Source organism: Halichoerus grypus, chromosome 9 (genome assembly GCF_964656455.1).
Source record: "Halichoerus grypus chromosome 9, mHalGry1.hap1.1, whole genome shotgun sequence".
NCBI classification, from domain to species: Eukaryota; Metazoa; Chordata; class Mammalia; order Carnivora; family Phocidae; genus Halichoerus; species Halichoerus grypus.
The window spans coordinates 9,175,755-9,201,557 of record NC_135720.1 but is presented as its reverse complement, the minus strand read 5'-3'; the positions used below and the strand labels follow the sequence as shown (position 1 = coordinate 9,201,557).

Sequence of the window (25,803 nt, the reverse complement as noted above, 5' to 3'; positions counted from 1 at the left end):
TGCTGCCTAGCTTCTATTTCAAAACCTGATTTTTTTCTAATCTGATTTTTAACTCTGCTGATAGAAACTCTGTTCATGTCAAAAAAGTATACACAAGTTGAATATATTGAGTAAAATATTTCACATAGTTTTACATCTGCACATTCTCAAGAGATTAGCCGCTAAGACCTATTTCACAAGAGAAAAGCCTTGTGTTCTTTAAGATAAAATTTTTTTCTTCTTATTTCTGACTTGGAGATGGCATCTGTTTTTGTCCTCACAGTATAGCTTGGCTGTTTCCCAAGGTATATGTACATTGCTTTCTGAAGGAATATGATAGATGCTAATTGTATGTAGGATCATGACATTCTTTTTAATCCCTTGGCCACATGGGAATAATGACCATATAATATTCTTTGAAGCCTTGTGCTACTAAAACGTATAGTAAAAAGTAGAAATGTCTAGGGCACTTTTGGGAAAAGTTTATTTTTGAAAAGTTTATTTTGTACTTATTAAAGGGAATGCTTTCACAGTAATTTGAATATCATTCCTTTTGTTGAAGCTGAAATTTCTTCTGTGATCAGTACTTGATTAGTCACACAGGCCTTGCTTTTAAAACCTTTCTTTGGGATTAGTAAGCCTTCTGTATCGTTAATTCCCTTGTTCATACTTGACGTTGTCACCACACTCAGCTCTGCTGAAACTTTTCGCCCTCTGGGGAAGGTCAGCACGAGGAGGCTGCTTTCCTGGGCTGGTGCTTTGCACAGTACTTGGTTAACACTCTGAGCTAGTGTTAAGGGTACTGGCAGATGTAGGGATCCTGGACAGGTTTGTAGTTCCTTTGAAGTCATGTGTTCCTAGGAATTTTCACAATAGCATACCCATGTCCATAGAGCAGACCAAAGTGCATTCCAATGCCAAAGAGAAGTTGTGTGTGGATTTAGTGGTTTTAGATGATTCAACTCCTGTACTGTTCCATTAAAACAGATGGTTAAGAATAGACATGTTTGTTGAAAGAAAGTTGCCCATGGATTTCTAGCTAATGTTAAAGCTGACTTCAGTATGTTATACTCCTCTGAAATCCCTTCTGTCTTTGGGATGCTTTGGCGATGAGGGGATTAGAGTTTGTGATATCTTTGTTAGCTTCAAGCTTATACTTAATGATTTTTTTAAAGAAATTAACAAGGGTCTTCTTTAAAAGGAAAGAAATACATCTGCCTAATTCTGCTATGTACTTTGCTACTCATACGAACAGTACTTTTATAACCACAGAAATGAAGTCATCAGATAAGAAATCAGTTATTCCTTCCCCTTTTAAAATTGTAAAAACTTGCTAACAAGGCAGTGAAACTGTTACCTTGAACAGAATCCTCAAAGCCTAGTGTAGATTTTGCCACCTCTGAAATGGTTACTTTGTGTTTAAGGCTCCATAATCTAGAGGTGGTAAATTTATGTTGCCTAGTGCTTGGGAAAGGAGGTAGGATGGATATAACATCCTATGGAACATATAATCTTACATGTTAAACGCATCTGGGTTAAGTTTCAGATTGATTTAGGAAACCTGAGTATTTAAAATTTGAATCTTCTTATAAATGCTGATAGATCCTGGGGCACCTGCTGGCTCAACCAATAGAGCACGCGACTCTCAATCTCAGGGTCATAAGCTCAAGCCCACATTGGGGCTGGAGCCTATTTAAAATTAAAAAATAAATAAATTTAAGAATGCTGACAGATCCTAAGAGCTAGTATATTGTAAAACCTTCTGCCACCTGAAATAACAAAATGAAAATATTAAGGTTTTCTTTTTATTTTTAAAGATTTATTTATTTACTTTAGAGAGAGAGAGCGCTAGCATGAGCAGGAGGGGCAGAGGGAGAGGGAGAGAGAATCTCAAGCAGACTCTGGTGAGCACGGAACCCAACTTGGGGCTGGATCCCAGGACCTTGAGATCATGACCTGAACTGAAACCAAGAGTTGGTTGCTTAACTGGCTGTGCCACCCAGACACCCCTTAATGTTGGTTTTGACAACAACCTTGTAGCTTTCAAATATTCAAATAATAAGCCAGTGTTCATAGCAGCATTGTTCACAATAGTCACAAGGTGGAGACAACCCAGTGTCCATCAACAGATGAATGGATACACAAAATGTGATATATACATGCCATGGAATATTATTCAGCTACAACAAAAGAATGAAATTTAATACATGCTAAAACATGGATGAACTTTACAAATATTATGTTAAATGAAATAAGCCAGAAGGAAAAATGTATGATTCTACTTACATGAGGTACCCAGGGTAGAGACAGAAATTTTTTTTTTTTAAGATTTTTTATTTATTCATTTGACAGAGAGACGGCGAGAGAGGGAACACAAGCAGGGGGAGTGGGAGAGGGAGAAGCAGACTCCCTGCTGAGCAGGGAGCCCAATGAGGGGCTCGATCCCAAGACCCTTAGATCATGACCTGAGCCGAAGACAGACGCTTAATGACTGAGCCACCCAGGCGCCCCTAGAGACAGAAATGTTTTATAAATGTTATTCATTTCATCATTTTGAAATATTTATATTGTGATAAGTTATTACTTTTATGTCCTATAATATCTCCCTCAATAATTATTTTTGTCACCTGCATAGTTTTATGATTGTATTTACAATTATTAAACCAACTCTAAGTTTTAACACATTCAAGCACTCATTGCCAATCTTTTGAGACCATAATTTCCCAATTTGCAAGTTCTTTATTTTGATTCATTTTTCAATCATCTGAAGGGTCTCTTGAGGGATTTTTTGCCCCAGAAGAGCATGTCGGTGGCATAAGATCTGAGTCATTGCAAATTTAAGGTTGTCCTCCATAGCCTTCCCTCATGAGTAATGACTTCACTGGGTTTTAAAATCTTAGGTCCCAACCTTTTCATCTCAAAGTTCAGGAAATGTGTTCTCATTGTCTTTTGGAATTTAATATGACAGAGACATCTGAAGCTATTTTTATTTTTATTTCTTTAGTGATCATCTGGTTTTTATATGTTACAAGCATTGTTTTTTTTCCCCCTGTATCCTTGTAATTAAAAACAGTTTCTTGTCCATGTCTGGGTGTGAGCTCCTCTATGTTGGTTTTATGGAATAAAGTTCCTTTGAGCTTCTTATCCCTTGGATTTGCTTGTTTAAAAAACACATATTTTTAGGGACACCTGGGTGGTGCAGTTGGTTAAGCATCCGGCTTCTTTAATGGCTCAGGTCATGATCTCAGGGTCATGGGATCTGGCCCCATGTGGGGCTCTGCGCTCAGCATGGAGTCTGCTTGTGACTTTCTCTCTCTCTCTCTTTGCCCTTCTCCCCTGTGCACCCTCTCTCTCTCAAATAATAAATAAATCTTAAAAAAATTTTAAAAATGTTAATTGTGGTAAAATACATATAACATAAAATTTACTATCTTAGCTCTTTTTCTACCTACAGTTTAGGGGCAGTAAGTCTGTCCACATCTTCGTGCAACCATCACCACCATCCATCTCTGGAACTTTTCCATCTCACAGAACTGAAACTTCATACCCATTAAACAACAACTCCCTATTTCTTCCTTCCACTAGAAACCAGCACTCTATGTTCTGTTTCTCTGAATTTGTGGATTCTAGGTGCTCATATAAGTAGAATCATATAGTGCTTGTCTTTTTACAAATGGCTCATTTCACTTAGCAGAATGTCCTCAAGCTTCCTCTGTGTTGTAGTTTATTGCAAGTTTCCTTCCTTTTTCAGGCTGCATATTCCAAGGTGCATATTCCATCGTGTGTATATGTCACATTTTGTTTGTCTATTTGTTTGCTGATGGACACTTGGGTTAATTCTACCCTTTGGCTATTGTGAATGGTGTTGCTGTGAACATAGGTGTGCAAACATCTCTAAGAGAAGAGACCCTACTTTCAGATCTTTTGGAGATAGACCCAGAAGTGGAATTGCTGGCTCATATGGTACTTATATGTTTAATTTTTTTCATACTGTTTCCCATAGTAGCTGCACCATTTAATAATCCCACCAAGAGTACACAAGGGTCCCATTTCTTCACATCTTCGTCAACACTTGTTCTTTTCAGGTTGTTTTGTTTTGTTTTGTTTTTGGTAGTAGCCACCCTAATGGGTGTGAGGTGAAGGTTTGCTTGGTTTTTGACTCAGTAACATTTTCTTCAGTTAGGTATGATTCCTATGATCATCTTTTATGCCACTGGCCCTTGCTTCTTAGGGAATAACTTTTATTTATTTTTTTAAAAGATTTTATTTATTTGACAGAGAGAGAGACAGCGAAGAGGGAACACAAGCAGGGGGAGTGGGAGAGGGAGAAGCAGACTCCCCACTGAGCAGGGAGCCCAATGCAGGGCTCGATCCCAGGACCCTGGGATCATGACCTGAGCCGAAGGCAGATGCTTAACGACTAAGCCACCCAGGCGCCCTGGAATAACTTTTAATATGTAGGTTGACTTTGTCTTCCAAAATCTGATACCTTCATTTTTTCTGTTCATGTTCTGGAAAAGCCCGTCTACTGGGTGAGCTCACTGATTCAGCTTTCCTGCATCTCCGTTCTGCTCCTGTGAGTTGGCAGACAGTCTGTTCTGCTTTTCTCTAGTTTCCTAGATTTGTCTTTGTTCTAGTCTGATGTCTCTTCATGTCAGCGTGGTTTCTCCTTCTGTCTTTCTGTCTGCTTCTCCTAGAGGCGGGTCTTAGGTGCTTTTGAGGACAGAGTGCTTTCTGAAAGGTTCCCTGGTTCCCCCAGTGCTGTGCGTCCCGAGAAGCCTCCGGCATTTTGTCAGAGGCTCTCCATTGTCTCTTCAGGTTGAAGAATTGCCAACAAGCATGGGCTCCTTGTTTCTCACCCTTCCTGTGGTCCCTTTGGTGGCGGGCGGCCCTTCCCAGATCTCTGGGGAAGATAGGGCAATTCGTAGCATCTAATCTGATTTTTTGTCAAGGCCTCAAGCACAGCTCTGTCCGGCTACAGTGGAATTTTTCTCACTTTTGTCAACTAGTTATCTGATGTAACAAACCAAGAATCACAAACGCGTGGCCAACAGGCTGCCGACAGCCCCTGGGCCTTGTGTGTTGGGCCTGCATGAAGTATAATATGTATCATTTTAATGCCTTGCAATGGGCCACGGGTTCTCCTGCTCGTCACAGTCCCCACCCCTCCTTATTGTCTGCCCCCAGCTTGCTTCCCTTGTTTACAGTTTCTGGTGCCTGAGTCCGTGCCCCCCCCATGTGCTTAGAGGGGCCAATACACATTAGATCTCAGTGTGCACCCCAGCAGGATCCCAGCTTCTCCCTACAGTTCTCAAGGTGCTCCCCACAGAACTGGGGCTTTTTATTCATTCACCAACCCACATGGATTCACTGGCCCCTGGGATGCACCCCAGTCACGCTTGGGGCTATGAATACAGCCCTGAGTATGACACAGGGGCACCCGTCTTCTCTCTGAGGTCAGCTGAGGGAGAGTTACTAATGTTTTGCAAGGAGGGGAGGCAGCAGCTCGATACAATCATTTCTTTATCTTCATCTTGATTCTCTGAGTCCTCCCCTAGTTACCTAGGATTTAATCACTATGATCAGTATTTTTTTCCTGTGAAAATGTTGAAAGCGGATCAACTGAGCTGGCAGGAAAAAAACCTCACTGCTTTGCTTTGTAACTAAAAGCCATCTTAGATGTGAGATTATTTGAAGTAAAAATAAAATAAAATTCCACTGTATGCTTGCCTAAGACTACTTCAGCTGGGAACTACCCAACAGGTGGATAAGCTAGCACAGAGCAGTTGGGCGGGGCGGGGGGGGGGGTCTCAGTTTTACAATATTCGGCTTCTTCATTTGGACTTTTTGCAGCTTGTTGGTCTGATGAGCCACCAGGGGCCTCCTGAGGCTTTCTGGCCATCAGGACATTGGTTGGAGAGCAGATCTGCCCTGGGGAAAGATGTCTCTGTAGGCGTTCCCAGAATCCTGACTCTGCAGACCGATTTTCACCTCTTGTCCCTTGCATGCTGGAAAATACATTAAGCAACTCTGGGGCGCCTGGGTGGCTCAGTCGTTAAGCCTCTGCCTTCGGCTCAGGTCATGGTCCCAGGGTCCTGGGATCGAGCCCCGCATCGGGCTCCCTGCTCCGCGGGAAGCCTGCTTCTCCCTCTCCCACTCCCCCTGCTTGTGTTCCCTCTCTCGCTGTCTCTCTCTGTCAAATAAATATATATATATATATATATATATATATAAAATACATTAAGCAACTCTAGGGACATCATGCTGACTTTTAGAAGAGTGTAAGGTGTGGATGGGACAGTTAACTATCCGCAGATGCAAGTAATTTAGATGCAAAGTAAAACTGCATTCCAACAGGCCTGTTTGGCTCCCTGCTTGCTCTGATAGTAACAGGTCAAACGATCTTTCTGTTCCGGGTCATCCATTCATTGTATCATTCAACATTTGTATGCTGGGATTTGCAAAGTGCTTTTCAACAGTCATTTCTTGTTTGCTGATGAAAGGGCAGCATGAGCAGAGCCCAAGGCTATGGAGAATGGATGGCGGGACCTCCAGTAGTTAGAGCTGGCTCTGCACCATGTGCTGGGCATTTATGCCAATGATCCTCACGCAGAGTCAATGGCAAGGTCAGATACCAAATTCAGCTCTCCCAATTCCGGAGCTTCTGCTGTCTCCACAAACCCTAGGCTTTTGCTTTTTGAGATGTATTTGTCAATTGATTGAAAAAGTTTTTTTTAACTTTTTTTTTTTTTTGGTATTCATTTGAGAGAGAGAGCAAGCATGAGTGGGAAGGGGAGAGGGAGAGAGAGAAGCAGACTCTCTGCTGAGTAGGGAGGCCAACTCAGGACTCAGTCCCAGGACCGTGAGGTCATGACCTGAGCCAAATGAAGGCAGACTCTTAACGGGCCGAGCCACCCAGGCGCCCCTGATTGAATAAGTTTTAAAGAAGCAAGTCTCGATTCTGAGGGATGTAAAAGCCCGTTAGCCTATTGCTGAGCTCAGAAAATGTTTCAAGAAGCTTTCATAGCCAGGTTCTGATTAATCATCTGGGAAGAAATAATAAACACTTCCTCTGGTTGCTGTGAGTCAGGCTACCCTGGGTTGGCCCTAACGAGGACAGAGACGTGCAGGTGCCGCTACTGTAAGGTCTGCTCCCCGCCGTCTTAGACGGTAAGAGCAACAAAGGGTTCCCCTTTTTGTACCTGGGGATTGGTGTGGACAGGGAGCCTTTAGGAAGGGTATCAGGGAATCATTGCTTAGGAACGGCTGATTCTGCAAGGACTGGGAGATCCAGCTCAAATCTGTTCTCAAAGGAAACAGCCTCAAATGCAAAAAACATGCTGTTTGGCACACGGTTTAGGACTGTGCTGTTTTTATCCTTCTATTCTTTAATCACAGACGAGCCTGAGAGACCTGAAGTCTGTGTCCAGATCTGTCCTGCCAGACAAGCTCCTGCTTGAACTTCACAAGTAGTCAGTTGGGATATGCAGTTAGAGGACCTAGCACCAGGGGACAGATATTTTAATTCACTGCATAGATTCTGAAGCCAGGGCTGGAGGAGGACGGTGATTTACCCAGGTGTCTCCACCTTCCCCCTCCCTCCGCTGAGCTTTCCTTTCGTGATGGTGTTTCCGTGTGCCCACTTCACCGCGGCAGGCTGTGTCTGGCTAGCCTCGGCTGACCGTAGGGGGTCGTGGTTTGACGCACCGCTGAGTTCTCAGCTCTGACCTCCTTCCAGTCCGAGCCCTGCGCCATCCCCGCACCGTCTGGTACATGGATGCTGTTGGTCCCAAGGGTAACAGGCTGCAGAGCAGGACAGGGTAGATTGGCTGAAAGGGTCACCACCACCAGGAAGAAAAGTCCAGGAAGGGGAGTTCATTTATTAGATGGAGGCCTCCTGTTTCCACATTTGATTTTGTTCCTCAGCTCTCTTCATCTGATGGTTAGACCTCGTCCTGCGGATGGAAGAGTTGCCCACGAGCATAGGTGGCAAGTGGGGTCCTTCAAAAGAGCGTGAATTCACCACCTGCCCCACTCATCTCTCCAAACTTCGCCTGGTTTTTGATCCCATGCTTGCTTTCACGCACCAGAGGGGGAACTTCCAAGGAGCCGAGTTCTCAGTGTTTCGTGTCGGTTTAGTAGATTAGATGTTCGATTTTATGGTGCAAACTTTTCCCTGTCTCTCTAGAGACATATCACAGCTGAACATTTTATATATTTTGGCTCTGAAGGGTAGTGACTGATTATCAAAATTCTGTTATCACAATTTATAGAAGTCCTGTGTATTTTTCCCTTGTTCTAGTCACTAAGCATTGGGAATCATAATTTACTTACTCATCAGAGAACATAACAGTTTCTTACTGGATAAAGGGGAAGAAGCTGGTTGGTGTCTTCTAACAATTACTAGAACTCCGTAGAGAAAGAGGGTATTTTAAAAACATACAGTTGGACATATATTTGTGAATTGACTTAACATTTATAGCAGTTGTAAGCATTAGTTAAGAAAAATCCATTTGAGTTCATATATAGCCTAAAAGAACCTAATGGAGAACTTATTTTGGTACTTTATAGACGAGAATTCGTAAGTTGAAGTTTTATTTTTTCTTAAACTTTCATAATCCAGGAATTGGCAAGTTTTGTGGCACATTATTTTAAGGGTGTGAAAAACTTGTAGCATCTGTGTGTTTACGTTTTTACATCCTAAAATGATGTTAACAATTCTACATTTCCAAGGTTTTTTGACATTGAGGGTAGCTTCTCCCGAAATTTGGGAACTGTCAAGAGCACAAGGCATTTGGGGACTTTGGTTTCAAGCAGTGCGCATACAGAGGGCCCTGTTCCTCCTGGGACCGAGACTGGAGGGGATGCAGGGATGCCAAGGAACCCTAGCACCGGCTAGCCGAGCAGCTGGCCAAGAAGAGGGCATTTCTCAGGTGGTCCACTTGGACCCAGGTCCCGGGTCTTCATGAAGCACATGGATCCCACATTCCAGACTTCAGGTCCTTCCAGGAAACTTCTCGGCTACTCTGTTAGCTCTTAGGAAACGTGGTTAACACAAACTAACCTTGGGACGCCTGGGTGGCTCAGTCGTTAAGCATCTGCCTTCGGCTCAGGTCATGATCCCAGGGTTCTGGGATCGAGCCCCGCATCGGGCTCCCTGCTCCATGGGAAGCCTGCTTCTCCCTCTCCCACTCCCCCTGCTTGTGTTCCCTCTTTCGCTGTGTCTCTGTCAAATAAATAAATAAAATCTTTAAAAAAAACCCAAACAAACACAAACTAACCTTAACCTAGGATTTTTTGTTGACTATCTTTCATGCCATTGTTCACTGCCGTAAAAATAGTAATTGATCATTTTGATGGTAATTTTGTTTCTCCTTGTATATTTATTCAGAAAACATGAAGTACTTAATATGTGTTGGTCACACACATATGTTAGTATGTACACATTGCATGCACATGTTACATATAGGATAAAATAGACCCAAGCAGAGACTCCCAGCTTTGCTGCTGACTGGTCAGATCATTTAACCTCTACAAGAGATCTGTAAAGTAAGGTTTGGGGCCAGAAATTTGAACTCGGAGGACCCTTGCAAGACGAATCTTATGTGATAGTATCTACCTACCTCTCATGAGCCAAATACAGCCCATCTCTGTCTGAGGCTTCCTTTCTGCTTGTTTTTCAGAAATGTGAAAATAAAAACTGGAGAATGGTTCTTTGAGGAACGAGCCAAGAAATTTCCAACTGAAGGTAAATGCTCTTAAGTTTTTTTCTAAGGTAAAATGATATACTCCCAGTTTTAAAATATTTGGCGTTAAGACTTTTGACTAAAAAACTTTACAGGCTGGGGGCACCTGGGTGGCTCAGTGGGTTAAGCGTCTGACTCTTGATTTCAGCTCAGGTCTTGATATCAGGGTCGTGAGTTCGAGCCCCATGTTGGGCTCCATGCTGGGCATGGAGCCTATTTAACACAAACAAACAAACACTTTACAGGTCATGGTAGGCAGGCCGTGCCCTTCTGAGCTCCTGTTCTGTTTGGTTGTGCTTTCTGCGCTTACCCTTTGGCCCATGCTGCTCAGCATCTTTCATTGCGGTGTTCCCCTCAGTACCCCAGCTCTCCCTGGAGTCTCCCCGACTTCCTGCTTGTGGGAGTGAGCTCTCCCTCCTCTGAGAGTCCAGCAGCTCTGGTTTGTCCATCCCTTCCATAATTGGGGAAAGTGCCTTATGCTGTATTATTTGTATACTTCTCTTTCTCTCCATATGCAGCAACTGTGCTTTTCAAATCTTGTTAGCCCCTTACATCACTGAGCACAAAACCTTGTTCATGATACTTGAACAAAGTGATGGAATAGCTGAAGGCCCTGGGTGGTGGATGGTATTAGAATTTGGCAGAGGTTGATGATTAGGAAGTGAGAGCATGTCGTGAGTCTCTGAGTGCAAGTGTGCATACGGTCCGGGCACCTGGAATATCTTATGAAGTATTTGTGAAGCTGATGTAATGGTGTAATTGGTAGCTGGGGCCAGAAGCCATGGGGAGAACTAATTCTCTGGTAACAGCAATGCCATGTCAGGATGTGAGCTGCACAGACAGGAGAACAGCTTATCGGACAAAGGCACACACGTGTCATCAAAATCCAGTGGAGCCCGCGTGCTCTGTGACTCGCGTTCATCCACATGGTAACACACATCCTCTGTGATGTGGGTCAGTGGGGACTGCACACAAGGAGCCTAGTCTGACCTAGAGGGAACAGGGTGGCTTGAAACCCTTCTTTCTTCTGGAAAAAGTGACCGTTTGAGATAAAGAAGCTATTTAGCCACAACCCAAAATGTGTTGGCAAGGAAAGGAAGCCATGTGTTGGAGCGCTGACACTCAAGCTTTTATAAAAGGCACTGTTAGCTGAGGTTGATAATCAGTTGGCATTACATTCTCTCCTGGATTATATTCCAGACTCTTCTTACTCAAGCAAAGATTATGTTTCTGCAGAGTTTCTTACAAATCTGGAAGGAAGTACAATGCTAAGGGGTATGCTCGAGCAAAGGGTGAGCAAGTGCGTGTGGTCTCACCCAGGACAGTGCTTCTCCACACTTTTCCTTACAGTCCACTCTCCTGTCCCAAGCAGCCTTGCTAACACTTTTTCCTAAATACTACCCATCCATGAAAATTTACTACCCCAGGTATATTTCTGTTTCTGTACTGAGACCTTTTGGAGCACACTAAAATTTGTCTTATCCACTAACCACCCTTTTTGCCTCCCTGGGGCTGTCATCTCCATTTAGGGCATAATCTAGACAAGCATGGCAGCATGAGGTCTAAGTTGTATTGCTTTATTTTGTGTCTTTAAAATACTTTTTTGTTGGGGCACCTGGCTGGCTTGGTTAGTAGACATGTGGCTCTTGATCTTGGGGTTGTGAGTTCAAGCCCCATGGTGGGGAGTAGATTGTACTTAAAATTAAAAAAAAAAACACCTTTTTGTTATGGGGCTGGGGTCTTCTTCGGGTGGTAGATTGTCATTTTTTCACTCAGTTCCTACTTCATAAACGGTAAGACTGGGGAGTGAAATTTCTGTAATTTCTCAAAACAAGTCCATGAAGACCTCTCCTGGAAACTTTTTAATACACTGTTGAAAGTTTTAGTACTATTATTTCAATGAGGGAAATGAGCTTGCAGGCCAGAACACAGGTGTGTGGCATGCATCTGTTGCACACACGTGTGTGTGTGCGCGTGTGCGTGCTCCTTACCTTCTCATCATCTTTCTGGCACTCTTCTGGTGAGTAAAAGTGAGCAGAAGCAGTTAGGCTGGCCACCTGACATAAGAAAAGGTGTAGGACAGGAATGAACCTGAACTCCTGGGTTTCTCTTTTTTGTCCTGTGACTTTCCACCAGAATGAAAAGATCAAGAAAAAAAAAAAGTAGACAATGAAAGTCAGCCTGAGAAGAAATCATCCTTTTCTCTTACTGTCTCTCCCAAGGTATAAAAGAAACAAACAACAACAAAGAAAAAACAAATTGCTTCCTCCTCTGCACTTGCTCCCTCACATGCCGAGGTGTCCCATTTTCTTATTGTCCAATTTTAGGCGAGTTGGGCTCCAAAGGCGGGGAGAGCCCAGGGCAAAGTGCCGAGCTGGGGGAACACACGTGTGAGCTCGGGTGGGTGGGCGGAGGTTGGCAGGCGAGGAGCCGGGAAGGGCCGTCGGGGTGACGGTTCGCCCGGGCAGGTGGGAACCCCCTCGCTTACACCTGTGCCCCCACCAGACGCTGGCGCTGGTACAGTAATTGAGTGGACTCTGGTCCGCGTGCTGTATCCGCTGAGGGCCAGTTAGGAAAATAGAAACCACGTGGGGATTTGAGCGAAGAGGATTTAATTCAGGGAACTGGTGAAACAGGTATTATCGGAGGAAGAGAGGCAAAAAGGGAGGCCTGTGGGAAGCCCCGAGGTGCTAACTGCAGGAAGCGGACCCCTCGGTTTCGCGGGGGGTCGGACGTGCTCGGGAACCTCGTGCCTTCCGGTCTCTCTGGCGCCCCCTGGCGGGCCTGGTGGGGAGCCCGCCGCAAGCCCTGCTGGCCGCTGTGCTGCAGACTGAGATTCTGCACGTCACCTAGTGTTTGCTGTCATGCTGGGAATGCGGCTCTTGCCAGCCTTCCACATCCTCATCGGAAGCTGGGGAAACGAGATGGTGGTACGAGACACCGAAGAGTACCAGATGGCTCAAATCTGTGCCTCTTTCTATTGCTGGATAGCAAATGCCTCCAAATGTTAAAACAATCAATATTATTTTATATGGTTTCTGTCTTCAGCTGACGGGGCTGGAGGATCTGCTTTCTGGGGGGCTCATGCACATACCCGGTGTGCTCGTGGTGCTGATGGCCATAGGTCTGGGTTCCTCCGCACCCCCGCCTCTGGCAGGGCCGCCTGAGTGTGCTCACCACGTGGTGGCTGGCTTCCCCCAGGGCCCTGGCGTGAGAGACAAGGCAGAGCCCTACCTTTTTTATATTAAAAAAATTTTATTAGGGACGCCTGGGTGGCTCAGTCGATTAAGCGTCTGCCTTCGGCTCAGGTCATGATCCCAGGGTCCTGGGATCGAGTCCCACATCGGGCTCCTGGCTCAGCAAGGAGCCTGCTTCTCCCTCTGCCCGCCTCTGTCTCTCTCTCTGATAAATAAAAAAAAAAAAAAAAAAAAAAAAAAATTTATTATTATGGTTAAAATATACACAACATAAAACTTACCGTTTTAACCATTTTTAACCGTACAGTTCAATGGTACTAAGGGCATTCACGTTGTTGTATAACCATCACCACCATCCATCCTTAGGACTTCATCCTCCCGCAGTGTCCCCTGCCCTCACCTCCCCAGAACTCCTAGGAACTTCCATCCTACTTTCTGTCAATCTCTTCTATGCCCGTGCTTCACAAAGCACACCCTGTCATTTCTGCTCGATCCTGTGGTGACACAGGTCTGCTCTATTCAGGGTGGGAGGGACGGTACAGGGTGGATCAGGAGGCAAGGGGCCCTGGAGCCCGTCAGAAGCTGGCTACCGTAGGCTGTATTCCTTACCCTAATCCACGCACCTGAGACTCATACCTGACTCCCTCCTGGCATCCAAAGGTCAGCAAATCCTGACCTTTCTGCCTCCCCAGTATCTTGAACCTTTCCCCTGCTCTTCATTCCCACTTCTAATGCAGGAGCTCCTAGCTGGTCCCCACGAGTCCACCTGCTTCCCCATACTCCATCCTCCATTTAGTGAAGAGGGAACTTTCTTTTCTCTTTTAAAAAAAGTTGTTCATTTTCTGATTATAGAAGTAATGCATACTTTTTGTAGAATATTTGGGAAATTCAGAACAGTGTACAGAAGGCAATAAAAATCCCTCCACTCAACAAACTATGTTAATTGCACACACACACACTCTTCCAGTCTTCTTTCTAGGTGATGCTGTGCATGTGTGTGTGCACATACAGACTTACATTTCTTTTTATAAAGATTTTATTTTTAAGTAATCTCTACACCCAAAACATGGGACTCAGACTTCCAACGCTAAGATCAAGAGTTGCGTGCTCCTCTGACTGAGCCAGCCAGGCGCCCCCAGGCTTAGAGGTTTTTTGAACAGATTTATGATCAGACTATATATAGATTTTAATCTTGCTTTTAAAATTCAATACAGCTCAAACATTTTCTTATGCTATTAAGAGTTGTTCCAACATATATTGACCCTGCATAAAATACATCAGATGGATGCACTGTCTTTTATTCAACCTGTTCCCTCTTGTCAGGAAGTATATTATTGTATTCAAAATGTCATACCACAGATAACTCTGTGATAAACATCCTGTACGGGTATCTTGGCATCTCTGGTTATTTCCTTTGGAGAGATTCTAAGAAGAAGGACTGGTCAAATGTGTGAACACTTGAAAGGCTTTGATGTGTTTTGCCAAATCACCCTCAGGAAGTATGTGCTCATTTACACCACCCTGGGCAGGGTACGTGAGCTGTCCTACCACACTCTGGCCACCACGAACTCCTATCCCTTGAAACAGGATTTCAAATTACATTTGTTCTGAATGTAAAAGCGATATATATTCATTTAAAAAATTGAGAAGTGAAGAAAAGCATAACAAATAATGTTTAAAAGACAATGACTTCACCCTGAAAACTTTTGTTAACATTTTGGTGTACATCATACATCATATCTGTTCTTTGGTGAATCAATACATCTATGTTTGTGAGGGTATATGCATGTATGTGTGTGTGTATACAAATATACACATATACACACATATCTACACACACACATTTTTAAAAGTATTGAAATTAAACCATTAAGAAATTGATGTTTTTAGGTAAAAATTATTGAATGAAGGCAATTTTATATGTGCCAAGCTAATAGACTTACATAATTGGGATCAAATTGTATATACAGTTTTATACTATTTCTTCACATAATAATTTACAAAGAACATTTTTCCATATTCTTATCCATCATCAACTACATACTTTCTGATGACTGCATCTCATTCCAACATTGGAATGTGACTTCATTTACCGAACCAAATCACCATTGTGGTACAGTGAGGGAACTTCCGGTTTTGCTGTTACATTTTTGGGAGTTTATAATATTATTAAAATAATAAATACAAGTGCAATGGACATCTTTGTAGATAAATCTTTGGCACATCTCTGAATATTTCTAGAAAGAGAAGGATAAGATGAGAGGTTAGGAACATTGCCCCTGGGAAGGGTGTACCCTCCTTACCAGTAGGAATTGTCCTTAGGTGGTGCCTGGGTGGCTCAGTCGTTAAGCGTCTGCCTTCGGCTCAGGTCATGATCCCAGGGTCCTGGGATCGAGCCCCGCATCGGGCTCCCTGCTCTCCGGGAAGCCTGCTTCTCCTCCCACTCCCCCTGCTTGTGTTCCCTCTCTTGCTGTGTCTCTCTCTGTCAAATGACTAAATAAAATCTTTAGGAAAAAAAAAAAAAGGAATTGTTCTTAAAAAACAATCCAGACTGTATCAGTTTGATAAAACCACATTGGTAGTCTGAAATGGTTTCCTGTCGTTTTCATTTGAATTCATCTAATTCCTAGTGGGGTTGAATATTTCCCACCTGTTTGAACTTCTGCAGAAGTTCTTTATATGTTAAGGCTCTTTGCTCTTTTCTGTCCTGTTAGCTGCACCTATGTCATTATGTTTTTTGACAGAAGAAGTTTTTTCTTGGGTACATACAGTCAACCCTAGCTTTTCCTGTAGAATTCTTTGAGGGTTGGAGCTCTGAGTAAATGAGTGAATGAGTGAATGAATGAAGTCAGTAAGGATGGAGCTGTTTGGAGATGCAAGGTTATGTTCTCTGTAGAGAGTTCTTTTCCTTTTTAGCATCCAGAAACCTAGAGCCAAATTTAATGTTCAGTTTAAGGAATTCCAAGAATCATTATGCTCTCTGTCACCCCATTTCCTTTTTATATGCCTATTTTAATGGTTCTATTGGATGTGTGCCATTTAAGGTAAATTCTCCCCAAATTTCCTTGAAAGTAGACAAAGTGTAAGTAATAATCCAATGAAGTATAATAGGTATTAATTGTAGCAGTTTGTTGGGCTACTTTTCCAACCCTTAAAAAGATTTAAAAATAAGAAAAGATGAGCTCCAATTTTTTATTTTGCACATAGATGATACAAAAAATATTTTAAGTATTTTGCTTTTCTTACATTTTTTTTCTGATTATAGACTGGCTTTTGTTCCCCTCTAAGATTTTATAATTTGCTATTTAGTTTTGTCGTCTTAAAATAATTCCTTGTATGCCGTAGTTGTGGTTCATCTGGGGTGCATGAGAATGATCAAAACATACAGACCTTCATAGGGTCGGCAGTGTCCTGTAAGCAGCTAGCTACCCAGCCATCTGGCATAATCACCTCCTGCCCCTCCACCCTCGGGCAGTTGGCTATCTCTGAGCCTAGGGTTTTCACTGTGGCTTCTGGGAACCCTGCTCCAGGACCAGCTGCAAGCTGTTTCAAATTCAAAGTTCCCTATTCCGTGGGACCGTGACTCCAGAGTGTGTATTTAACAAGTCCCCAAATAATTTTTTATGCATTTTAAGTTTGAGAGCCACTGGTAAGGTAGCAAATATAATAAACAATTATGATGACACTTTTCTAGATCACTAATAACTTAGAGAACTAAAACTGAAAACCAATCTTATTTTTTTGGCATCTGCTAAGCTTATAAAGATAGTGCCCTCTTCTGGCTCCTTGCTGTGAATGCATCTTTTACTTTTTTTTTTTTTTTTGCTTTTGTTTTTTGTTTTTTTTTACAACCATGACATTTTTTTTAAAAGATTTTATTTATTTATTTATTTGACAACCATGACGTTTTATTGCTTGATATTTGAGTTTAAGAGCAGAAAGATGACAATACTAATACTCTTAGTACTAATATTTTTTCAAGTTTCAGAATGGTTAAATGTTACATATAAAACAATCTGTTGTGACTTTCACTCCATGGTTAGTAATTGGGAAATAAAATAATTTAGGAAGACTGTACCTTAATATAGCTTTTTTTTTTTTTTTAAAGATTTTATTTATTTATTTAACAGAGAGAGACACAGCAAGAGAGGGAACACAAGCAGGAGGAGTGGGAGAGGGAGAAGCAGGCTCCCCGGCTGAGCAGAGAGCCCTATGCAGGGCTCGATCCCAGGACCCCGGGATCATGACCTGAGCCGAAGGCAGACGCTTAATGACTGAGCCACCCAGGCGCCCCTATTAATATAGCTTCTGATAATGGTCTCAATGATCCATGATATAGCTATCCAGGACCATATTATGTCTCATAATCATGAAGGAAAAGAAGTTTTATCACCCCCTCCCAGGAGTGTGATTTCACTCATGTGACTTTTTGGAGCTCTCTTCTTCTACACGGGCAGTTGGATATGGCCCATCTGATTGCAGGGCTTTGAGAAGAGCTGGGAGGACTGGCTGTCTGGGGGTTGGAGCACTCAGGCTCACGGATTACAAGAAGGAGGTATGAGTAAATAGGGGTGACCCTATCACAAAGCCCTGCCTTGATTGCCTCTCTGCTTGTTGGCTCAGTAAAGACCTCCCACCCGTGCAATTCAGCAGGTGGATTTTGCAAGGATGATTGAGGAAAGCTTTCTGGAGTTTACAGACCAACTGCCTAGTTGATGTACTTCTGTTCATGAGAGGGCATCTTTATGAAATCATGTTTATTTCTCAGATACATAATTTTGTATATGGCTTTGTCTTATTTAAAAGAAAATGTGGCATCTTATCTCTTGAATATTTCCTTCTCACTACTGTCCTTCAGAGGAAAGACAAATTGAACACAAACCCACAGGAGGGGGTGTGAGCCCTAGAGGTGATTTTCCCAGCTGATTGGATTGCTCGCCGTGTCCCAGACAGATTTTCAAACCCGTCCATTTAAATCAGAACAGAGACTGTCAGGTCAGATTTTATGACTCCCATGTGAAGTAAGCCCTTGACCTTCAAACCTTTGATTCTCACCCAGTGTTTCTAGGTAATAGTCTTCTGAAGGCAGGTTCTTGAGTGTAGCCATCTTTGATTTCATGATGCCTTTGGCTTTGTTCACAGTAGCAACTCAAAAATTGAATTGTTCAGATTGTCCAAGGTGCTTTGAATACATCAACTCAACCCAGATCTTTTTTTCCCCATATTCTATCTCAGATGTCCCCCCAGGCCGCTAGACTATCCCTGCTGCTTTCTGAGCACCGGTGTTCCTACCTGGACCATTTCTGCGTCTCTCTGCCTCTGCACCCTCTCCACTGTCCTCTGCACCCTCTCCACTGCCCTCCAGGATGAGACCACCCTCGGCAGTTTACATTTTTGGTCCTGAGTTGTCATGACTACCTCCCTATTTTGATCCATTGCTTTTAACATGGAGGGGAAACCGTGATTACATGGGCTAGTTATTAGGCTAGTCAGTGTTTTATTTTACTTAATACTCCCTGCTCCGTTGGGGGTTGGCAAACTACAGCACGCAGCCCAAATGTGGCCCACCAGCTGTTTGTATAAAGTTTTATTGGAACACAGCCATGCTCGCTCCTTTCTGTCTATGGCCAACTTTGCAGTACAATGGTCGAGCGGTTGCAACAGAGATCGTATGTCTGGCAAAGCCTACACTTTTTTAACTTGACCCTTTGCAGAAAGTTTGCTGGTCCCAGCTCTGCGTGATAGGCAGGTAATGTGATGGCATTTGGTGAGCATCATTATTTCCCTGCTTATGAACAGAATGGGAAACCAAGGTAAAATCATTGAACTGAGTAGAATTTCTGAGTTAAGAATCCATGTGTTCATATGTTGAGACCAAATTATTGGTTAGGGTAGTTTCTAGGGAGTATCTTGACCATTGGACGTTAAGCTATCTCCTTGTGTGAATACATTTTTTGAAAAGACTAGACCCCTACATATTTAATTGAGAAATCATTTTGTATTTAAGAACTCCATGCTCATCATTTTATTGCAGTAGAATAGACATACCATAAAATTCACCATTTTAACCATTTGTGAGTGTAGAGTTCAGCCACACCAAGCACGTTCACAGTGTTGTACAACCATCACCACCATCCGTCTCCAGGACTTTTTCATCTTGCAAAGCCGAATCTCTCTTTGCCATTAAATGCTAACTGTCCAGTCCTCCCTCCCAGCCAGCCCCGGTGACTGCCATTCTGCTTTCTGGCTCTATGAGGTGGACCACGCTAGGTACCCCGTGTAAATGGAAACATAGTCCATTTGTCCTTTCATGTCTTTCTTATTTCACTTATGATGTCTTCAGGGTCCATCCATGTGGTAGCATGTGTCAGAATTTTCTTCCTTTTTAAGACCAAATGAAATTCCATTGTGTGTATCTACTGCATTTTGTTTATCCTTTCATCCCCCGGGGGTGGGGGTACTTGGGTGGTTTCCACATTTTGGCTGTCGTGACCAGTGTGGCCATGAACATGGGCGTGCAAATACCTGTTTAAGTTCCTGCTGTCAGTTCTTTTGTGTTTATACCCAGACGTGGCGTTGCTGGGTCACGTGGTAGTTCTGTATTTCATGTCTTGAGTGACCACCATACTGTTTTCTGCAGTGGCCGCCCATTTTATGTTCCACGAGCAACGTGCAGGGTTCCAGCTTCTCCGTATCCATGTGGATACTTGTTATTTTCTGTTTTGTTTTTTTTTTAAATAATAGCCATTCTAATGGGCATGAAGTAGTATTTCATTGTGTTTTTTTTTTTCTTTTACCTCATTCCCTCAGTATTTATTAGGCATCTACTAGCCTGACATTTATTCTATTCTGTGTATGGATTTTGTTTTGATGATTTGATACACACAAGTATTGCAAAACATTTACCACATAAGGTTTATTAACACATCTTTCACCTCACACAATTATCATTTTGCCATTGTTATGGCGAGAACATTAACAGTCTGCTCTCATAACAACTTATAAGTCACAATATGGTATGGCAAACTGTGATCACCATGTGACTATATATATTAGATTCCCAGAACTTATTCATCTTATAACTGAAAGTTTGTACCCTTTGACCAATATCTCCCCATTTCCCCTGCCCCCAACCCCTGGTAACTACCATTCTACTCTCTGTTCTGAGTTCAGTGTTTTTAGATTCCACATGTAAGTGACATCATACAGTGTTTGTCTTTTTCTGTCTGACTTATTCACTTAACATAATGCCTTCAAGGTCCATCCATGTTGTTGCAAATGGCAGGATTTCTTCCTTTTTATGGCTGAATAATATTCCCTTTTAAAAAAATATTTATTTTTAATTTTTTTTTTTTAATTTGAGAGAGAGAGCATGAGAGACAGTGAGAGCACGAGCAGGGGGGAGGGGTAAAAGGAGAAGCAGACTCCCTGCCGAGCAGGGAGCCCGATGTGGGACTCGATCCCAGGACCCTGGGATCATGACCTGAGCCGAAGGCAGAAGCTTAACCAACTGAGCCACCCAGGTACCCCAATATTCCTTTCTAATATATACCACATTTTCTTTAACCATTCATCAGTTGAAGGACACCTAGGTTGTTTCCATGTCTTGGCTAGTGTGAACAATGTTGCCGTGAACATGGGAGTGCAGCTATATCTTTGAGATAGTTATTTCATCTCCTTCGGATATATACCCAGTGTGGGATTGCTAGATCATATGGTAGTTCCATTTTTAATTTTTTTGGAGGAATCTCCACACTGTTTTCCATAATGGCTGTATCATTGGGGTTTCCATTTGCATTTCCCTAATGATTAGTGATGCTGAACATCTTTTCATATACTTATTGGCCATTTGTGTATTTTCTTGTCTATTGAAGTCCCATGCCCATTTGAAAAATTGGGTTATTTTGTTTGTTTCTGGATAAAGAAGAAGAAAGCCAGAAGACTCACACTTCCCGATTTCCAAACTTACTACAAAGCTACAATAATCCAAATGCTGTGGCATGGGCATGGGAACAGGCAGAGAGGCCAATGGAATGGCCTAGAGAACCCAGAAGAAACTCTTGCATATGTGGTCAAATGACTTCCAACAAGGGTGCCAATATCATTCAAGGGGGAAGGATCAGTCTTTTTAATAAATGGTGCCAGAAAAACTGGATATTCACAGATGAAAGAAATTAACTCAAAATGGACAACAGACCTAAAACTATAAAGCTCTTAGAAGAAAAACACAGAGGGAAAGATGACATTGGCTTTGACGATGATTTCTCAGATGTGATGCCAAAGGCCCAGGCACCAGAAGGAAAATGGGCAAATGAGGCTACATCAAAATGAAAAGCTTATGCATCAAAGGACGCTGTCAACAGAGTAAAAAGGCGACCCATGGAAGGGAAGAAAATATTTGCAAATCACATATCTGATAAGGGATTAATATCCAAATTCTTTAGGAAAGAGAACTCCTAAACCCTACAGTCAATTTTTAGAGAAAATCAAAGGACGCAGGAAGGCAGTCTATATTCTGTTGTCCCCAGGTCCTCAACAAGCCTGGCTGGTTGTTCTGTCAGCCCGAGGCGTATCTTTGTGGAAGAGTTACTGCCCAGCTCCTGGTGACTATTATTAACGTGGAAGCCATCCAGAATTTCTGCTGATAGAATATAGGGAGCTTAATTAAGGAGAAAAAATTATCTTTCTCTCTTGCGACTAAGCAGAAGAGTAATGTCTCGTAGCAGAAGGACACTGGCTGAGAGATATTTTCTGCCAACAGGATTATAAATCGACTATTATTAATTTTTGTTCTCCTGGAAGGCATTAGTTGCTGATTCACAGTTGTGCACTTTATCTTCTTTCATCCTGGGGCAGGATGAAATCATCCTTAGCCCCACTGCTTTAAGCTCAGAGCTTCTCTAAGGACTAAAATATATTTTAAAATGGCTCTGGATTCTACTCCAAAACCATTTATGACAGGATATGATGATTATATGCTGAGGGATTTCTAGGTCAAATTTTTTGAGACATTTTCCATTTTATGTATGTGAGCCAAAAAAATTGGTTTAAAACTTTATTGTTCTAGGGATTTTTTTCTTTCCTATTAAAGAAAAAAGTCCTAAAACACACCGTAATTGTCCAATACCCCCTGCAAATCCTGGTTTGATTGATTGATTGATTGATTTGTTTGTTTATTTTCAACTCCTGGTTTTATTCATCTTTTCTAGAATTTCGAGGATACTCAAGCACCAGTGTGGACCAACTATTAGGACTGTCACATACAGTTGAGCAGGTTGAGCACTGTACTAGGGAGCCACCTCTCAGGGGGCACAGTTCACATCATAGACATCCAAGACTTGTGTGTTTATTATGATGATTTTTCTGGAAGAATCAGCAAACTGTGTTGTTCTAACAAAATCCATATATTACAACCAACTCCTAGGGGTAGACAAAATTAGCTTGAGGAAGGGGCACGTTTGTGTTGTTCACAGGGAGGCTCTATGTGGGGTCGCCCCACCTGTCTTTTGCTTTGGGTCACACCTGGCATTCTAGAGTGTGGTTTCCTACCTGGGATGCTGCTTCCCCTCCAGGGGCACCAGCAGACAGGTGGTCACGGGTCAGGCCACCCTCCTGTTTGATGGTCTGTTAGCTCCCCAGCTGGATCCCACATGGCTGTACGGTTGTGTAGGACTTCTCTAACAAAGGGCTGCTGTGGGGCCTTACGGTCTAGCAGGGGAGGTTAATGGTGATGTCTTGGAAGAAGAATAACACACAGGTCCCAGAGTTCAGGACATGAGGCTGCTTGGCCACCGGACAAGATGATTTGCTGTTTGGCTGCGTTGCACTGAGGCTGCTCTGGGCCCGCGTCACCTGAGTGGGAAGAGTCCGGGTAGCAGGGCCTGTCCTCCAGGGCACTGGTAGGTTGCAGCGAGTGTGCAGTGAGCTCGCTCACCCCGCGTGACAATGGAGCCTGGCTAAGATGAGCATCCGTTCTGTAATTTTTGTGAGCGCCTGAAATGAGGTACCTCATCCCTATTCTTTTTCGATCGAGAAGTAGTCCATAGATAGATAATGACTTGTCACAGACATGTGTGCCAGATGCAGGACGGGTTTGGATCTAGAAACCGCAGCTGTGCTCCGTGGTGTGCACGGATCCGTACAGGACCGGGAGCTCCTGGGTGGGAGCAGAGCTTGTGTCTTCCTTATCTCTGTGAAGTGCTCCCGTGCTTTCGACACGGTGGATGTGGACGAATGGGTGAGTCACATGTAAGCCAGGTCATGAAAAAATAGTGACCTTCTTTTTTTTTTTTTTTAAAGATTTATTTATTTATTTTAGAGAGAGAGCGCGAACAAGCGTGAGAAGTGGGGAGGGGCAGAGGGAGAGAGAATCTCAAGCAGACTCCCCGCTGAGCACACAGCCTTACGTGGGGCTCGATCTCACGACCCTGAGATCACGACCTGTGCCGAAATCAGAGTCGGACGCTTAACCGACTGCGCCACAGGTGCCCCGATGACCTTTTCATACATATTTGGTCGTACGGTTCACATGAGGAGGTAATGCTTTGTGTTAAAATAGTTCTGGTCGCTGTTGTTGTATTTGTAACCCCCACCCCCGCACGACATACTCTGCTGGTGCTGGTGACACCAACAGGCGTAAGAGGAGACCTGTGTCCTCGGGGTGCTCTCCGCCTGGCCGGGGAGACCAACACAGATGCACACGATGACAGCGAAGCCAGAGGACTGGTAGAGAAGTGTGCACGGCAGTGTGTGAGGACAGCTCGGGTCCCGGAGGATAAACCACTGGCAGCCAGGGGCACATGAGCAAGGAGCATGGAAGAGGAGAGTCCAGTGGGCACCGGGCATCTTCACCAGCACCTCCGAATGGGACGGGGGTACATACTCTGAATGGCAGAAGGAGACCCCGGAGAGGCATGCAGGGACGGAAGCACAGAGGACCCTGTAGGCCCTTCTGTGGGGCTGCTGGAACTAGCCCTGGAAAGTACTGGCGGCTCCGACCAGCGGAAGTGTGTTGCTGGCTCACTGTTCTGGGGGCTGCAAGTCCAAAATCCAGGGTCGGGGGACCACGCTGCCCCTGCCAGCGCCAGCGGAGGGTCTTTCCCGCCTCTCATAGCTCGGTTGCTTCTCCGCCATCCTTGGCAACCGTTGGCTTGTGGACACATCACTCCAGTCTCTGCTTCTGTTGTCACATGGCCGTGTTCACGTCCTCTTCCCTGTGTGCGTGTCTACCTCTGTGTCCAGATTTTCCCTTTTTATAAGGACACCAGTCATATTGTGTTAGGGCCCATCCCAACGACCCCCCCTAGCTTGCTCCGCCAAGACTCTCCAAATAAGGTCACAGTCACAGGTGCTAAAGCTTAGGACTTCGGGGCACCCAGGTGGCTCAGTCGGTTAAGCGTCTGACTCTTGATTTTGGCTCAGATCATGATCTCAGGGTTGTGGGATTGAGCCCCGTGCTGAACTCCGTGCTCGGCGGGGAGTCTGCTTGAAATTCTCTCCCTCTGTCCCTCCCCACTTCTCACGCCTGTTCGCGCTCTCTCTAAAATAAATAAATAAATCTTAAAAAAAAAAGATTAGGACTTCAACATGTCTTTTCAGGGGATACAACTCAACGCATAGCAGCCTTGGATGCTGGTCAAGGAAGTTCATTCACAGAACAACTTGTCGTATCCACATAGACGGAGCTGCAAGCCAAGGACAGCTTCTCCTGTGCTCTGGGTGGGGGGGCTGCAGGGGGGAGGGGGCAGGCGAGGAGAGAAAGGGGAGCCCGAGAGGGGCAGGGACGGTGCTCACACCCAGGGCTGGATGCCCCAACCCCGGTGCAACCCCGGGCTTGGTCCCTTGATTTACGTGGCCTGAGATACACAGGACAAATAGAAAGCATGTCTAAAATGAAGAATCTCAGCATTTTCTGGGCGTTGGCCATTGGTTTATAAGTGGTTGTTTCTCCCCTTGCTTTTTATTATGAACATTTTCCCTCGTGAGGAAAGTAGAGAGAATGGGAGACCCCCGCGTACCAGTCACCGCTCCCCCCTTGTGCGTGTCCAGCTTTGTAGGCAAGTCATGGTACGAAAGGCAGGTTTGTCATTTGTATGTATTTTGTCATTACAAAATGTCCCCGGGCCTCAGTTTTCGTTGATAAAATTGAGACGACACCTGGAGACAACCCGAGAAGCAAAGGCCCGTGGAGCCCTGCGCCTGGCGCAGTGCAGTCTGCTGCTGACCAACGGTGGCCGCGCCTTCTCGAACGTGCTCTGGGAGCCTGGACTCCGCCGACCCACAGCTGCTCCTCCGCCAGCCTCTGGCCCAACGAGGCAGCCAGAGCGGCACAGCGGGGCCCCTGCTTCAGACACCCCACCTCTCAGGACGCCTGGGAGGGCATCCTTTTCTCCGCGTTTCCTCCCTGTGGTTACATGCATGGTTATTTTATTTTTTTTGGAGAGAGAGAGTGTGAGATGGAGCAGGGGGAGGAGAGGCGGAGGGAGAGAATCTCAGGCCAACTCTGTGCCGAGCGTGGAGCCCAATGTGGGGCTCAGTCCCACGACCCTGAGATGGTGACCTGAGCCGAGATCAACAGTCGAGCCCAGGGCTGAGCCACCCAGGCGCCCCTGTGACGTGCATTGTTATGTTAACGAAAAGTCAGTAGGGCTTTTGAAGGAAGCCTCTGATAAGAAACAAGTGAGGGAATAGAGGAGGAAGCAACATGGAAATAAACAGGGCAGCGCTTCCCAAACTTCAGCGAACGGACCTCGATTCTGTGCAGCGGGGCTGGGCCCGGGACTCGGCATTGTTGACAAGCTCCCAGCTGGGACTGCAGTGCTGCCCACACTTGGAGTAGCAACGATATGGGGGTGCAGTAGGACCCGAGGGCCAAACCTGTC

The 25,803-nt window shown here is 44.3% G+C and overlaps 1 protein-coding gene across 3 annotated transcripts in view; it reads left to right on the top strand.

Annotated features, from left to right (window-relative positions):
• SYTL3 (synaptotagmin like 3) overlaps positions 1 to 25,803 on the top strand; it is a 93,492-nt gene that overhangs the window by 27,808 nt on the left and 39,881 nt on the right. For all 3 annotated transcript variants that reach the window (XM_036110074.2, XM_036110077.2, XM_036110076.2), the window contains one exon: positions 9,663 to 9,727. In XM_036110074.2, coding sequence (XP_035965967.1) covers positions 9,663 to 9,727 — 65 coding nt within the window. The remainder of the gene's footprint in view (positions 1 to 9,662; positions 9,728 to 25,803) is intronic.